Below are 16,298 nucleotides of genomic sequence, written 5' to 3'. Positions count from 1 at the left end.
ATATATAGATATATAGATATATAGATATATAGATATATAGATATATATACACAAACTATATATATAACAGGGGGAGCTTCAATCCAAAGCTTCAATATTGTGAGTTCAAGATAACATCTGAAAATGAAACTTTTGGTTTTTATTTTTCTTTTCTGAGCTGAGCGTTTTTGTACCAGTAATAAGATTTTTCATAGCAGTGACCATAAAAAATCTTTTGTTTTATAGAAAATATTCTCAACACTTTTAAAAAAAATGTATAATAATTAGATTGTTTTATTTGTAGAATTTTGTTTTGTTTTTCAAGGAGCCTGAAGTAAAGAAGTCCAACTTCAGAAAACACAAGTTTAAATTCTTCTGTAGTAACTGTTTGTTTACTGCCTTTGAGACATATAAGGATTTTTTAATGTTATGTTTAAAAACAAAAACAAACAAAAAAAAAAACCAACAAAAAAAAGCAAATGAAAAAGAAACCTTAGAGAGTAACTCATAAGTTTTAAAGGAAATCCTTTCCTGTGCAGTCATTTATGAGGGCTGCTCAGAAAGTAATGCTTCCTCTTTTATTATATTGGCCCATGATGTCAGAGATGGATATTGGTGGTATAGCAGAAGTTGAACCTTCCCATAAATACTCCCTCTCATGTTGTTGCTGTGCAACAGATGGCAGCAGAGGGGCACTCTGGCAAAACAACACCTGACATGGAAATGTGGGTGAAGAAAGGTGTGTCACTGAATTCCTCAGTGTGGAAAAAATTGCAACCATTGATGTTCATCTGCACTTGCTTAGTACTTCTGGAGACCAAAAGTGGGTGTAACACAGTGAGGCAGTGGGTGGTGTGTTTCAGCAGTGGCAACAGTAGTGTGAAGGACAAGCCATGTTCCAGATGTCCATGCACAGCTGTCACATACAAAATGAACAGCATCTTTGTCAGTTCATCTGCTTGAATTGGCAGATTACAACCAAGGAACTATGTATGGAATTGAATATGGGCTTCAAAATGTTGGAAATGGTAGCAACACTGGAATACTGGAAATAACTTTAAATGCTCACACAGGAACAGAAAGAGGTGTATATGAGCTTGTCAGGACCTACTGAATGAATACAAGGCTGAATGTGACAGTTTCCTGGATTACATCATTACTGGTGATGAGATGATGAGATCTGGTGTTATCACTATGAGTAGGAGTCAAGTTGGCAGCCGGTGAAGTTGTGGCATGTGAAAAAGTTCAAGATGAAGCCCTCAGTAGGTAAAATGATGTGCACTGTCTTTTTGTGATAAGAATCATGGAATCGTTAAGGTTAGAAAAGACTGCTAGATCACCTAGTCCAATATTTAGTCACGACCATGCCCACTAAACAATGTCCTTAAGTGCCACTTCTGCTCTTTTCCCTGGGCAGCTTGTTCCAATGCCTCACCATTCTCTCAGATAAGAGCTTTTCCTGATATCCAACCTAACCCTCCACTGACGCAACTCAAAGCCATTCTGTCTTGTCCTGTTGCTGTTGCCTGGGAGAAGAGATCAACCACCACTTCACCACAACCTCCTTTCAGGGAGTTTTAGAGAACAATAAAGTCTCTTCCCGAGTCTCCTCCAAACCAAACAATCCCAGTTCCCTCAGCCACTCCCTATAAGACTTGTGCTCCAGACCCTTCATCAACTTTGCTGCCTTTCTCTGGACACTTTCTCTAGGGCCTCAGTGTCTTGTACTGAGGGGCCCAAAACTGAACATAGTACTCAAGGTGGCCTCACCAGTACCAAGTACAGAGAGATGATCACCTTCCTGCTCCTGCTGGCAACACTATTTCTGATACGCGCCAAGATGCCATTGGCCTTCATGGCCATCTTGACACACAACTGACTAATGTTCTGCCATCTGTTGACTAATACCCCCAGATACTTTTACTCCGCACAGCTTTTCAGTCTTCTGGATGCTTCTGGATTTCCTGGAACCTGGGCAGACCATCAACTTTGACAGCTATGTTGTAGTGCTGACTAAGCTGAAGGCTTGAACTTGCAAACTCAAACCTGAGAAGACAGCCTTTCTCCTGCAACATGATAACATCACGCCCCAAATGGAAGACTGTGGAGCGCATCACCAGTCTTGGCTGGACTGTCCTACCACACGCACCATGTAGTCTGAATTTGGCGCCTTCTGACTTCCATCTGTTTGGGCCAATCAAAGATGTAACATGGGTATCATTTTCCTGGCAAGGTCACCATTGCAGCAGCTGTGAAACGAGTCACCTCTGCTTGTGCAGACTTTTCTAGCATGTTGTGCAGTCTCTTATTGATCGCTAGCAAAAATGCATAATTGTGGAGATTCTGTTGAAAAATAGTGTTTTGTAGCCAAGAGTTTGCTCTGTCAAATAGTGTTCTTGTACACTTTGTATCAGTTGTAATTTCTATGGAAAGATATTACTTTCAGAGTGAGTGACTTACTTGACGTGTTAATTCAAGAGAAATTGCAATCTTATAGTTATGGGATGGTAGTAAATCCTTTTCCACTATTGACTACCAAGAGGCTTCTAGAAATCTGTTTTGTTATATATATCAGGAATTGGACTTGATCCTTATGGGTCCCTTCCAACTCAAGGTATTCCATGATTCTTTGATTTTTTTGTTTTGTTTTGTTTTGTTTTTGGGTTGTTGTTTTTTTTTTTCACTCAGGCTGGCTTAATATCAATTTTGGATTTGAGAGTGGGACAAAACTTGAAATGTGGGGTGCAGTTTGATGCAAAATTGTTTCTGTTGCATATTATTCTATGCCAGTTGTAGTGGGAGTTAGCTGAGGCTGCTGTGCTTGAAGTAGTAGAAGTTTTCACTGAAGTTTTCACTGCACTGAAGTGCACAGTATTGTGATATCAAGGGTGAGAAAAGTTAGGACTTTTTCATAAGCATTCTATCCAAAATAGAAAAAAAAATCTCCCCTAAGAATAGGGAGTATAGAATTAAATACTTAAACTTGAGGGACCGTATGTTGTGGTATTCTATTGCCAGAAGCGTATTTCCTTGTAGCATCTGACCATGGTGTGGATCTGGAGTTTGGGCTGAGATGGGAAGCAGGCAGTTAACAACATCTGTGTAGACTATTGACTGGTGGGTTGCTTCCCAGTGCCTGTCACAGACATGCACCTTTTGTGCTGGACAGGGGGAACACTTCATTAAAGCCTGATGAAACCTGAGGGTTTCTAGAAGGCAGTCAGGGAAAGCAGTAATCTTTCTGATGGCTTATGTAAAACTTATTTCCATAATGCATTTATGCACTTATATGTATTTATTATGCATAAATGGAGGATGAGACTAGATGCCTAGATTGCTGCAAAGATCTGAAAATACAGTGTCGGTTGCTAAGAAATAAGTAACTATTCAGAGAAAAATCTAATTTTTACAGATTTTGGGGGACTCTGGATGGAAGGACTTGGTACTCTGCCACTGAATTTTGTCCAGTGCCACGACAAGCAGTAGTAATGCTGGAGAAGTCTGTGATTTCAAAGTCCAATATAGAAGCATCATGTTTGTGGTTTCTTAAGAGTTTTTTAAGTTACAGTATTTTAATGTAAGTTTGTTGTAGTAAAAGGGGCAGGAGTGGAGGTACTCTCCTCTTCGCTCAGGAAGTCATTACCTACAATGAGAACAATTGTTCTAAAATCCTATGCAGCCTTCTGGCTGTCAGTTGCCTTCTCTGGAATCTGTCTCATCTTCTGTCCAAGTAACAATTCATTTGTTACCAAGTAGCCTGAACTTCCTGATTTTCATACCTCATCGAGGCCCTTCCATTTATTTTAAAAACTGAAGGTGGATGGCAGGTGTGAATGAGGTGATTCTGTACTGGAAGCAACTGCTTTCTTGTCATTTGTAGCCCATGTCTTTACTTTGGATCTCTCTGTTATCTACTTCAAGTGAAAAGCACATCTTTGGAAAATAATGAGAATATGTTGATATTTTATATAGTTTTTTGAATTCATGAGCTTTTGCATCTTGCTTGATGAATTGAAAGCTGGTTTTTAAAAGCCTTTGTGAAGACTTCTGTGCACATCATCAGTCACTCACTATTCTTTGCCTTAGGTTGAAATGAGAAAAGGACTGAGCTTGCAATTTTCTACAGTAAAAATTGTTAAGGTTATATATAAAAACCTGTATCAAATTATGTACAATGTCTCTATTTTAGAGAGCTTTAATATTTAATAATACTGTGGTTATTAAAAATTCTTTTTTCTTCAGAAATCTGGAAGCAGGGATTTATGTTATGAATACACAGATATTTCGCAAGAAAGATTGTTACTCAGTTCTTGTGCTGAAAAGCACTGAAAGTTTTGTCTCATCCTCTGTAAGTGAAAGGCAAATTCGTTCTTATTTCTTGGGTCTCTTGCAGCATTCAGCCTCTTAAAGAAATCTGGCATTCATCCATTGCAATGCATGCAATTGGTTTGATGCCATTTGTGAAGCAATACACCTACTGACTAGCGTCTGTGTGTGTGAGGACAGCTCTTATTTGTGTTTTTGTATAGGGAGAGATTGCTGCAATTCAGTGGTCCTTATGCAGCCACTGGCTGCACAACCTGCATATATGGACAGTACTGCTCGTGGGATGGCAGTGTACATAGGATACAGCTACACTTTGTTTTTCCTCTTATTTGTATGTCTGTTACTGAAAAACAGTAGGAGGGCTTGGGCTAGACTTGAGAAAATTCTAAGTGGTGTCCAGGCTCCTTCGTTTGAATGTGTATTGCCATGCTTAGTTAGTTCAGCATGCAGTTCTCAAGTTCATCAACTTGGATGATACTTCCTGGGTTGTTTTTTTTTTTGTTTTTTTTTTTTGGTTGATGAGCAGATGCTGGGATCAGTTTGGCATGTGGCAACCTCAAGGAATTGATTTGCATTTTGGTAGCACTGTAGCCTAGCTGCCATGCAACAGAGGCTTCATCCTCCTGTAAACATTGAAAGACAACTCATTTACAATACAGCTGTCATTTTCAGTGGGGGGGACACTAGGAGTAACGGAGAGAGCTTCATTAAAATAGCAATTAGCCCTATTTGTTCTCTTATGACAGTAGGTAATTAAAAGTATTGAGCTTCTGAACCTGTTGCCTGAAATACAGTCTAAAACAGTATTTCTGTGATATTTTTCCTATACGTAAGTCTGTTTACTCCGTTGTCAATGAATGAAATGTCACTTTTTTCTTTTTTCTTTTTTTTTTTTTTTCTTCTTTTTTTTTGGCTTAAGGACGCTGATCTATTGGACATAGAAAGCAAACACTTTGAAGATTTGGAATTCCAGCAGCTTGAACATGAAAGCAGGTTAGATGAAGAGAAAGAAAATCTGACGCAACAGCTCCTGCGTGAAGTAGCTGAATATCAGCGTAGCATTGTCAGTAGAAAGGTAAGAGCACTAATACTCAATCCATTTGTTCTTTGTTGCTGTGTGTAAAGGAGATGAAATACAGATGTCAAGTTGTAGTCGCAAGAAATAATACAAAATTTTTCTCTTTGAGAAAGGTTTTGCAGCAGGGCTAAACTGATGTCCTGCTGATGTTGTAACACATACTGAATCAGGTGCTTCTCAAAAAGGAAATAAATTGATAACATTCAATGCCTTCTTTGCATATTTGCATGAAAATATGAAAACGAAACCCTTAAATTTTGAACAAAAGGTACTAAAGTATTGTTCTCTCATTATTAAGCAAGGTGGTTCATTTTCTGTGGACAAAACTGCAGTTATTTTTTCTTGATGATTGATATTAAATGATATAATAGGATTTAAAATTATTAAATCATAATAGGACACTTAATTAAGAAAAAATTGTAATTTTTAAAATCAATTGTAAAGAAGCTATTTGAACTAATTAAATATGAATTTTTCATAGATCGGAAGTTCCATTTCCAATCCATTTACTTTCAGTACAGAGACATTAGTCACCATGTTATCTAAGAATATACGCTGTTGTTCTTTTGTTTTGTATCTTGAAGAAATTCTCTTTGCTGTCTAAATCTTGTTTAATTCTTCTCCTTCAGAGAAGGAATGAGCTGTTTTGTAGCTTCTTTTCCTAATACTTCATATACATTTCTTATGAGTGAATGAGGTATTATGAATATTATCCTTGCAGTTGGCTGTCTTGTGCTTTGAAAATGAAATATATAAAAGGTGATACATGTATTTTTTTTCCTATTAGGAAAAGATTTCTGCTCTCAAAAAACAAGCTAATCATATTGTCCAACAAGCACAAAGAGAACAAGATCATTTTGTAAAAGAGAAAAATAACCTAATAATGATGCTGCAGAGGGTAAGTATTGTCTTTCAGGTATTTTTAATGCATAGTGAAAGAGCATTTCATATAATAAAAGAACACAGAATCTGAGAAAACTTTCTCTGCTTCTTCTGACACAGCTCCATGCCATTCCCTTGGGCCCTGTCGCTGTCACACAGAGCAGAGCTCAGCGCTGCCCCTCCACATTTATTTTCATTACATTGCTATTTAATTTATAACAGAAATAAAAAAACTTTATTTCTGTTATTAACAGGAAAAAGAGAATCTCTGTAATCTGGAAAAGAAGTATTCCGCACTTTCTGGAGGAAAAGGATTTCCTGTCAGTCCCAATAGTCTAAAAGAGGTAAACAGTTTAACTGCCTATTACTTTACCACAAGTAACTTTTAATAACTCTTCATGCAAAAGGATTTAGTGAAGTCCTATTTATACGGTTTTGTTGGATATGATGAAATTAATTTGTAAAGCTATTCGTGGAAGACCAAATGCGTAGCAGAACAAAAATAACTGCTCTGACATTTTCCCAGATTTGTTTGGTCTCCATTTAAACTCTTGTCCTGGAAAAATGGACATTTTTGTGTGTATGTGAAGTGTCTAAGTTTCTCAAAATGGACAATTAAACTTCATTGAAATGAAGAAAAATGAGGTCTGGGGATAACTGTTCAAGCACCAATACATTATAGTCTTTATGTTTGCGCTCTCAATTTTATCACAGGTTTTCTCACTATACTCACTTCTATTTTAAGGCTCTTCAAAAATGCATGATAAGTGCGCGTTTTGATCTTTAAAAAAAAAACAACAACATTGAATTAAAGACTTCATGCTATTGTGGTCTTAATGTATTTATTAAGTTATTTATTTAAAGGTGGTGAATAGTTAGAGTAAGTTTTTGCTGAATATTCGAGTTAGTTTGGGTGAGTCTCAGAGCTTACCTGCACCTGTCAAGGCTTCGTAGCTTTGAGGATACCACATTAAGCTTCTCAAGAACTGTGAATAAGGTCAATGTAAGGTAAGCCACAGCCCATTACAAAAAGTTGGTCAGGATGTACAGTATTATCTTTATGCACCCATGTTTATCCTCTTGGCTTGACTTAATGGATCTGAAAATTGCATATTAATATGAAGTTATAAACGGGAAAGCAGAAGAAATAGCATTCAAAATATGCTGTTAGGTATCTATGACTGCTTCATTAACTTCTGATTAAGAGGTCTGACTGGACTTGCTGGATGACTCCTGAGCACAGTTTGCTAATGTAATGGTGTAGGTGTCACTGTGGGAAGTTGGGCTCTTGAAGTTCGGGTAATGTGATTTTGATTAATTGGCCCCAAAGCTCCTGGTGAACCAGCATGGGCTGCAGAACATGCCAGTGGGATCAAGCATTCTTTCTTGCTGCAAGCCATGTAGCAACACGGCTTGGACTTAGTGTCCAAGGTTGCACTCTAATCTGGACATCTCACCTCTCACCAGGACATCTGGCAACTCCAGGCTTCCTTTTTTGTTCATTTGTGATGGTTCCTTTCATTTATCATTAGAAAGTGGGTGCTGTCTCTGATTGTATCTTCATACCCATGTAATGATTTGTTTAATCACAGATGTTTCAGAATGCAACTACATTAAGTGAACCTGATGCACCTTTCGTTGAAATGGATAATTAAGCAGTGTGATTGTGTTCACCACAGTGAAATCAATTAGGACTTACTGTAAGGTAAACGAGAAAAGGAACGGTGCAAGTGATCTGTTTTATGCTCAGTGTTCCACAGGCTTTCTCTTCTGTAAGAAATGTCTTTCCTTCTCAGACATGATAATTTGTCTCACTTCAACTCAACATTTTTCCAACTGTTTCCGACATCTTTAAAAATAAAGCACCAAATGGGACACAGGCTTAAACAGATTCTCTGCACCTGGGAGTTAATTTCACCATGCAATTGCTCATACATCAGTTGAGAACTTAGTCTGTGGTCTCGTATTTCCTATGCCCTCCTCAGCAAAGCATGCATTTGTAACTCTCTCCCAAAGATAAGGCAGAGCACTTACCCTAGTACTTAAGTGAGGAAAAAAATCAATGCTGTTTGAATGTTCAGTATTGGTAAAATGAGTTGGATCTCTAGTCTGGCTTGAAGCCATTTCTTTAACCTAATGTAATAAGGCCTGAGCTAACACATCATGAAGTCATTTGTTTGCTTCTTATTTTACTGACTTAGCGCCATGGAGAATCTCCACTTGTGTTGTGTGAAATTAATATATTTTTTTCATATATTGTCTATAAAAATGAACATAATATTACATTCATAGACTTGCCAAGTTTTGGTGATTAATACACTGCTGCTACAATATGGTAAAGCAGGATTTATATTTATTCATACTGGATTCTCTTTTACTGTTATATGGGCACATATTTAGAGAGGAAAACCCGGTCTCCTCATTTAATATTTGATCAAGTGGTATGTGAATTGATGTTTAACTCCTATTTCTTGAGTGTTGTGTTCACAGTATGTTAATTATCCAGTATTGTATATCTGCTTGAAAATAACTGATACAATAGATTTAAATTATGCTGATAGGTAAGAGAGCTTTTATGTTTGTCAGTCTGCCTTCTGTGATCATTGCTAATTGTATGCATTTTTAAGAAGAAGAAATACTATAGCAATCTGTGTTTTATGTTATTCAGTTGCCAAAGTATACAAATGTATTGACTTGTCAACATGTTGGAGCAATCAAAGAAACAAAGAGCCTTGGATACTTTCTCAGTTAAAAGCAGCTTACCATCCTGGTTTAAGCATAAGCGTACTTCCATCATATTTTTGTGATATTGGTTCAACAGTGACTCTTCTTCCACTTGACCGTTCTTATTATTTAAAGTTAGGGCAATTCATTGTTTTGCAAGCTGGTATCCTATGTGCCATGGATTAGAAGCCATACTGTATTTGTTAGATAAGATTTATTCAGTTAACACCAGAACACCTGCAGTAATTGTGTTCTGCCATTATATCTAAAATCTGCCTGCATGAATTCTTTTCAGGCAGAAGCATGCTCCAGTGTCTGAGTCTTTTCTCAGTCTGTCACCTCTTGTGTGATTGCTATTTGAGAGGCAATTTGAAAAGACTGTTGGGCTAACAGTGACAACACCTACTGTATCAGTTTCCTGGTAACGTCAAGAACTTAGAAGTGACTTCCAGACAGTGCAAAGGAAAGGTGTTTTGTCAGAGTAATGTAGGGAACAACAACAGCGTATCTTTATCTTAGTTCTTCTCAGTTCTGTTAGTCATTTGGTTCACTTAAACTAGCCAAGTAGTTAAGAAGTAAATCAAACTCTGCATTTGTTATCCCAAGAGAGCTACGTGAAGGGTGATTACATTTTACCGAAGGCTTCTGTTCACTTAATGTATATTTGCCTTTTGATCATATGCATGTATTTGGAATTAAATGGAGAACAATTTTCAGAATCCAAGTATTCAACATTTGAGAAGCCCAATGATGATTTTGTTTTATTTATGATTAAGTATTTCAATGGTAACAAATATTTGGCTGTATCACTCTGAACTAACTTTCATCGTACTGGATACATTAATACTCTTGCACGTCTTTTTGCTTTTGCTCCTTTTAACTTCTGAATTCCTCCTTTTAGGGCTATATCAGTGTAAGTGAAATTAGTGAGCTGTATGGCAATTCCACGAATATATCCCCTTCCACTCAGCCCCCCACAGATGCTGACGCAGGTACCACTGAGCCTTCCACGGCTGTGCTGACGTGCCAGCCACAAAATAAAGAGGTTTGTTTGAGAGACATTTCCCTTTGTTTGCATTGTTCTTTCATTGCTGCCTTTTTTTTTTTCCTTCTTCTATTTTTTTGTAATCCAACATGTAACAAACTGACCCTAAGGCAAGCTCTCATCTGCCAGTTACCAAATCGGATAATGGCTTAATAGCAAAGCTGGAGTAATGGTCCAGCTGATGTTGTAGGTGAGACTTCAAAGGCCAAAAAACCTAAAAGATTATGACACAAGCAGCAATAAGTGACAATCCTTGCCTGTCAAACACTATAATGTAATGCACCTGTGGAGATATGATCTGTGAACACGTTCAATTATTACTCATTCAGTGGTGCTTAGGTGTTCCTTTTGTATGTTTTTTTTCCTGTAACAGAAGAAAGTATATCTTGGATATTTGGGAGAAATGGGTAACTTCTACTTATGTTAGCTATTCCAGAGTCTGTCCAGTCTGTGTCTATAGTTTACTTTTCCTTTTTCACTTTCTTTGTGCGCTGTTTGCCTTTATAATAATTACAGCATTTTTAATAAATCCACTTTTTATAGAATGAATTCATTTTATGACTGTAAACACACCTACCTTTGTGTGGTGAGGAGGCAGCAGCTAGTTTAAAAATTTGGTATTTATGTGCTGCTTCTGAAAGATAGCTGTGCCTTAAGATTTCCTATGCAACAAATCTTTTCTGCTAAATGATCCACAAACACAGTGCTAAAACTGCAGCTTGTATGTGCCGTGTCTTTTGAGCAATTCCAAAAAGAAAACTCTGTGTGTAATTTCTCTTTTTTCTATAAAGCTAAGATCACCTCTCTGTTCTGGATTTGTGTTTCCTCACTCTCTTTCTCCTCGCTCTATTGCTCAACTTCCATCAGTCCATTGGCCTGAGGTCATGGCTACTCATGTAGATCCTATTCCTTTATCTGATACACCTCCTCCTCTGCCAGCTAAGAAACACCGCAGGCAACAGCAGGTAAAAGCTGATAAGTTGGGATTTTTTTGTTATTGTTATGGTGGCCGTGAAGTTGATCTACATGGAAAGTTTTTAAAATGATGTGGTAGATCATAAGTTTGTGATGTTTTCTGAATGTTAAACTTAAAAGCACTGCTCGTTTAAAAATGAATACAATGGGTTATAGAATGGTAATGATTAAAAAAATCTCCTTTCTATGAATCATCCAGAGGCAAATATGAATGTTTAGGAGCCATTGTAATTGTCAGAAGAGTTGCAACAGTAATATACCACTGGCTTCGTTTGAAATCCTAAAATTAACTTTTGTTATACATTCAAACAATGCCTTTCAAAAGCTGTGTTGTTTTTAAGCTGCCGGTTCATTAGAATAACTTGTAAATAAATGTTTTTCCTCTTTTAATTGGATTCTAGTTGTACACTGGACTTGAGTTAAGAAAAAAAATCTTAAAAAAAAAAAAATTAGATACAGGGACATGTATACAAAAAGTGCACATGAATTTAGTGTATTTTCTTAACCAGCATGCTTTTTTGTTGTGATATTTATATAAATCCTATGTAACACTGTGAATCAGGAGGTATTTCATTCTTTTCAGTGAAATCTCATACTATTGCCTTAAGAATATTCCATATAGAGCATAACTGAGCAAGTAGGTCAATTCCTTATGTCAAAACTGTTCAACAAATTACATTTGAAGCATTTCAGAAATCTGGAAGAGCGAAAGAAGCAGCACAGGGAATGCATGTACATGAGTGATACTTTGCCTCGCAAGAAAACAACTCCAACTGTGTCACCACACTTCAATAGTTCTACTCTTGGACGAAGCATTACATCTAAAGTACGTAGCTGCATGCTATTAATAGCCTTCCAATTTTATATAAAAAGCATGCTATGTTAGAGGTAAGGTTGAATAGCACTGCAGCATCATATAATCCCTCAAATTCATGTTTGACATTGGCTGTGAAAGAAATCTGCATTTGTTAACATGGGAAAAAGCATGAAACCTTCCATGCTTCCAGCCTTTATATTCACCTCTGGAAATGTGGTGATATAATATTCATCACATATTTACAATCAATATATTTCAAGAACTTTACTTGCAGTTTAGCTTGAATTGCTTGTAGAGACTCAGCAAGCTGCTTTCCTTTCAACCTCTAGCCAGTAAAGATTATGTGCAAAGTTAGAATACTCCTTACTTGTGACATGGTAAATAAAAAAACCAAAAGCAAGGGGGAGATAATAACTGGCAAACATTTTTGTTTAATATTAGAGATTGTTTAAAACTAAAATATTAATGGCTGACTCATTTGAGATGACAATGATACTAAGGACAAAGCAACTTATTTTAACATTAGTTGCTAATTCAACAAATGTTTTAAGCACATACTTATAAATTTCCTGCAGGGACATTTACCATTAGGACAGAGCAACAGCTGTGGCAGTGTACTTCCTCACTGCCTGGCAACCATGACCAAAGAGTCAGAATCAAGAAGGATGCACAAAGGTAAGACTTTGATTAGTTTCTGTTAAAGCCAGCACTTGGTTTTTGGGGTTGTTTGTTTGTTTGTTTGTTTTTCAGAAAATAAATGTGAAATTGATATTACTGTAATCAATGGGGCTGTAAAATAAAAAAAAATTGCTCCTTGTTGAAAAACATAAGCTCTCAATGTCATTTACAGACTTAGCCAAAATAAGATGTTAAGATTATGGCATAGTCACCTATACAGATTTGAAGGATATGATCATCAAATATAGTCAGCAGAAAATAAAAGGATACACATTGAGTTAACTGGCTAACTTGACTCATTTGGGGACAATTTATTAAAAATATTACACGTTGTCCTATTTAGTTAGTTTAAATCTTTTCATTTTGCAATTTCAAAGCAAAAAACATTTTTCACTGGCATATATTTTTTCCTGGATAGAGTAATTCCCTAGACAGTCATTCAGCATCATGACTTGGTGCATGTATAGCTGCAGTATTGTAATCTCTCTTAAATATTTGGGCTACAACATAAGAAAGATGTTTACCTTGCATAGGTAGTTGCCTATTTGTAATAGGAACGTGACAGTTCTGAATGCAGAAAGTACTTAATCTTTGAGATGTGGTCTCTTAAACTGTGAAATTCTGTGTCTGCTGTTTGCCTATTAGAATTGATGCACTTAATTTTTTGCTTTAACAAAATGCATTATTGGTAACTGTCCCGTCTTCAAAAGGAATTGCTCCTCAGTTCCATCTGTCAGTTTCTTTTCTTTCTGGTGTCTGCATCATTACAAAATTAGTGTAAGAAAGCCTTACCTAGTGCTGACTAAGATGGAGCCGAAACGGCATCCATCCTGTCTTTATAGGAGTTGTCAGAGCTAGCAGGTGGTAAAAGTAAAAAAGCACAACTGAAAGCAGCTATCCACACTGGAGTTCTAAGTGCATGTAAGGAACAAACTTACTGAGGAGAGATCATGACTTACTGCATTCACTTCATAGATCTGTTCCAGTTGAGATCTGTTCCTTTTGAGCTTTATTTGTGCAACAGGCCCTCCACAAACCTGCTGTGGTGGTTAATGTAGCTTGATGTATTTCAGATGCAATACAAAAGGAGCTTCATACCCAGCTTGAAAAGCTTTTGTGATACAATGCATTTGCCTGGGTGGAGTAGCCTGAAAATACATTGAGACTCATCATTATGCTCTTGTTCTGAAAACCCTTTATTTCAGTTTGAAAATAAATAAGAACTGCTTGACTAAATTCTGATGGCAAAAAATTGTATGTTATATTGGGACTGTTTCTAGAAAATGATTGCAAAAGATGATGTTTGGCCTAAAACACAATTACAAAACCTAATGAAAGTTTTTTAAATGGTTATTACGTTGTTTTTTTTCCATTTCTGTCAACAGACAGTTAAAAAATTAGCCTAAGAGCGTAGGCAGATTTTTTATCTTCAGAGTGAAAAAGAAAGAAACTTTTCAAACCAAAACTGAATTATGGATTGACAAAAAAGTGAGGCAGGATAGAGTGAGATGTATTGGTTAAGGCACTTAACAGTGCTTGTCATATGCCAGGAACAGTATGTGTGCTGTACTGCCTTCCATACTGGAAGATGATCATTATTCTTTAAATGATTCAACAGTTTGAATGGAAATATTGAATTATAAAGAGAACCTTTGGTGATTGATTCATACTGGGCAAGAGGATGGTTCTTAACAGCTTATTCTGACACATGGGCTTTGTGAGAGAGAAATTATGTTGCTGTCAGGTGCTTTATTTGAACTCAGATTTGCAGAGTAAGAGAGACCATTGAAACACAAAGAGTACAGGGATACAAGAACATATTCATGGGGAAGTTTTTTACTGAGAGAATGGTGAGGTGCTAGAACAGACTGTCCAGAGAGGCTGTGGATGCCCCATCCATGGAGGTGTCTAAGGCCTGGGCATTCTGATCTAGTGCTTGATCTAGCAGCTGGCAACCATGCCTGTGGCAGGGGGATTGGAACTTGATGCTTGGGGTCCCTTTCAACCCAAGCCATTCTACAATTCTATTCTCTTTGCACTCAACAACAAAGTTTACTTGTGTCAGAAGCACTTGAAGAGTGTAATTGCATTCTCTAGTCCTTAAAGCACAGTGGTTCTGGGTTGTAGAAAGCTGCTTTGTGTCAGCAGTGTATCACAGAAGTTTCTGTACTGCTCTTTCTCCAAGTTCCTATGTATCCCGTTATAGTGCAGAACCCAGCCAGGTCATGTCCTAGTCTATGGGCTGTAATGCAGCCATAGAATCATCTAGAATGGAGAATACCTTCAAGGTCATTGAGTCTAATCATCCAACTGACTCACTGAGTCCAGTATCACTAATCCATGTCTCTCAGTGCCACAAATACGTGTCTTCAATATCTCCAGATATGAGGTCTCCACCACTTCCCTGGCAGCCCATTCCCTCTCCCTGAAGAAATTATTCCAAATATACTAAACCTCCTCAATCTCCTCTGAAGCAACCTGAGACCAGTTCCTCATGTCCTGTCACCTGTCACCTAGTCCACTAATCATTCATTGCCTTTTCAGCAGTGTTGAGAACCACTGTGCAACAAGGCTAATGAGCTCCCGAAGTGCTGGTAGCAGCTCATCACATTTCTCAAGTCTGAAAAGCATTGAGTCACCTTCAAGGATGGGCATTTTAGTGAGTTTGTATAAAATTTGGAGAAAGTGTATTCAGCATTTCCTGGAGGAAGTGGGCAGCTCAGCTAGTCACAGGTGTTATGGGAGAGTTACCAAATTAATAATGGTATGAATTCTCTCTGCCTGGCTTTCTCCAATTTTTATTACTCCTGTCCAAGAAGTGGATATAAAAGTTTGTGATTAATAATTCAAAGTTAAAAATGAAGTCAAGAAATGAAGAAGAGGTACTCAAGTTTGAACATGATTTTCTTTGCGCAGGAACAAGTAATGCCTGTGAATAAGTTGAAGACCAAAACCCATGGAAACTCAGCAGGAATTTTTATTTATTTATTTATTTCTGAAATAAACATGATCAGAATTATGGAATGGTTTGGGTTTAAAGGGACCCTTAAGATCATCTAGTTCCAACCCTACAGCTATAGGCAGGGACACCTCCCACTAGATGAGGTTTCTCAAAGTCCCATCCAGCCTGGCTTGGAATGCTTTCAAGGAGGGGCATCCACAGTCTCACTGGGCAGCCTGTTCCAGTGTCTCACCACCCCCACAGTAAAGAATTTGTTCCTAATATCTAGTCTAAATCTACCCTTCAGCTTTCTATCTGGGCAGGAATCTGGGCACAGTGCTGGAGTAACAGTGCTGAGACACACGTTGGGTACCAGCAAAATGGTTATTCATATCCTTAGGCTCTACCAAAAAAGAGTAGACAGAGGGCAATGTCTATATATTCGTCTATAGATGAACTGTGAGCTTTTCAAAGTAGTCTTCTTTTTCTTTTTGCTCTTTTTTCAGGAAAAGCTAGAAAAGGTATGAAAGCATCCCTTTCTCTGGCTGCAACTATTGTCATTTGGCAAAAGTACTGATTGCATCTGCACTGTCAAATAGTTTTGGAAATTTTTGCCATCATTGTTAAATAGTGATGGTTCTTCAAAAATTCTTTCTTTTTTAGTGTCAAACAGACTGTCACAACAAAACTTCTGAGTAGTGCTAATGTCTGCAGAGCTGCAGCTTGGCGCAGGCCTAATTTTTTGCTTCTTTGCTCATAGCCAAACAAGTAGAGCAGAAAATCTGAAATTCTTTGCAGATCTCTAGGTGACAATGGCAAGGAAGACTGGAGTTTCCTACTTTGGCATGCTTCC

The 16,298-nt window shown here is 37.4% G+C and overlaps 1 protein-coding gene across 3 annotated transcripts in view; it reads left to right on the top strand.

Moving 5' to 3' along the window:
* PHLDB2 (pleckstrin homology like domain family B member 2) overlaps nt 1-16,298 on the top strand; it is a 141,136-nt gene that overhangs the window by 110,471 nt on the left and 14,367 nt on the right. For 2 of the 3 annotated variants that reach the window (XM_042868341.1, XM_042868340.1), the window contains 6 exons: nt 5,225-5,380; nt 6,171-6,281; nt 6,520-6,609; nt 9,891-10,034; nt 11,695-11,835; nt 12,402-12,501. In XM_042868341.1, the coding sequence (XP_042724275.1) occupies nt 5,225-5,380; nt 6,171-6,281; nt 6,520-6,609; nt 9,891-10,034; nt 11,695-11,835; nt 12,402-12,501 (742 nt within the window). Of the gene's footprint in view, nt 1-5,224; nt 5,381-6,170; nt 6,282-6,519; nt 6,610-9,890; nt 10,035-10,825; nt 11,000-11,694; nt 11,836-12,401; nt 12,502-15,951; nt 15,967-16,298 lie in introns of all 3 variants that reach the window. The other variant, XM_042868339.1, reaches the window with a different exon arrangement.

The sequence above is a fragment of the Lagopus leucura genome, unplaced genomic scaffold (assembly GCF_019238085.1).
Source record: "Lagopus leucura isolate 7727_CA_CO unplaced genomic scaffold, USGS_WTPT01 Super-Scaffold_100001, whole genome shotgun sequence".
Lineage (NCBI taxonomy): Eukaryota > Metazoa > Chordata > Aves > Galliformes > Phasianidae > Lagopus > Lagopus leucura.
Note: the sequence above shows the minus strand (reverse complement) of the source record. Positions and strands in the feature narration are given on the sequence as shown.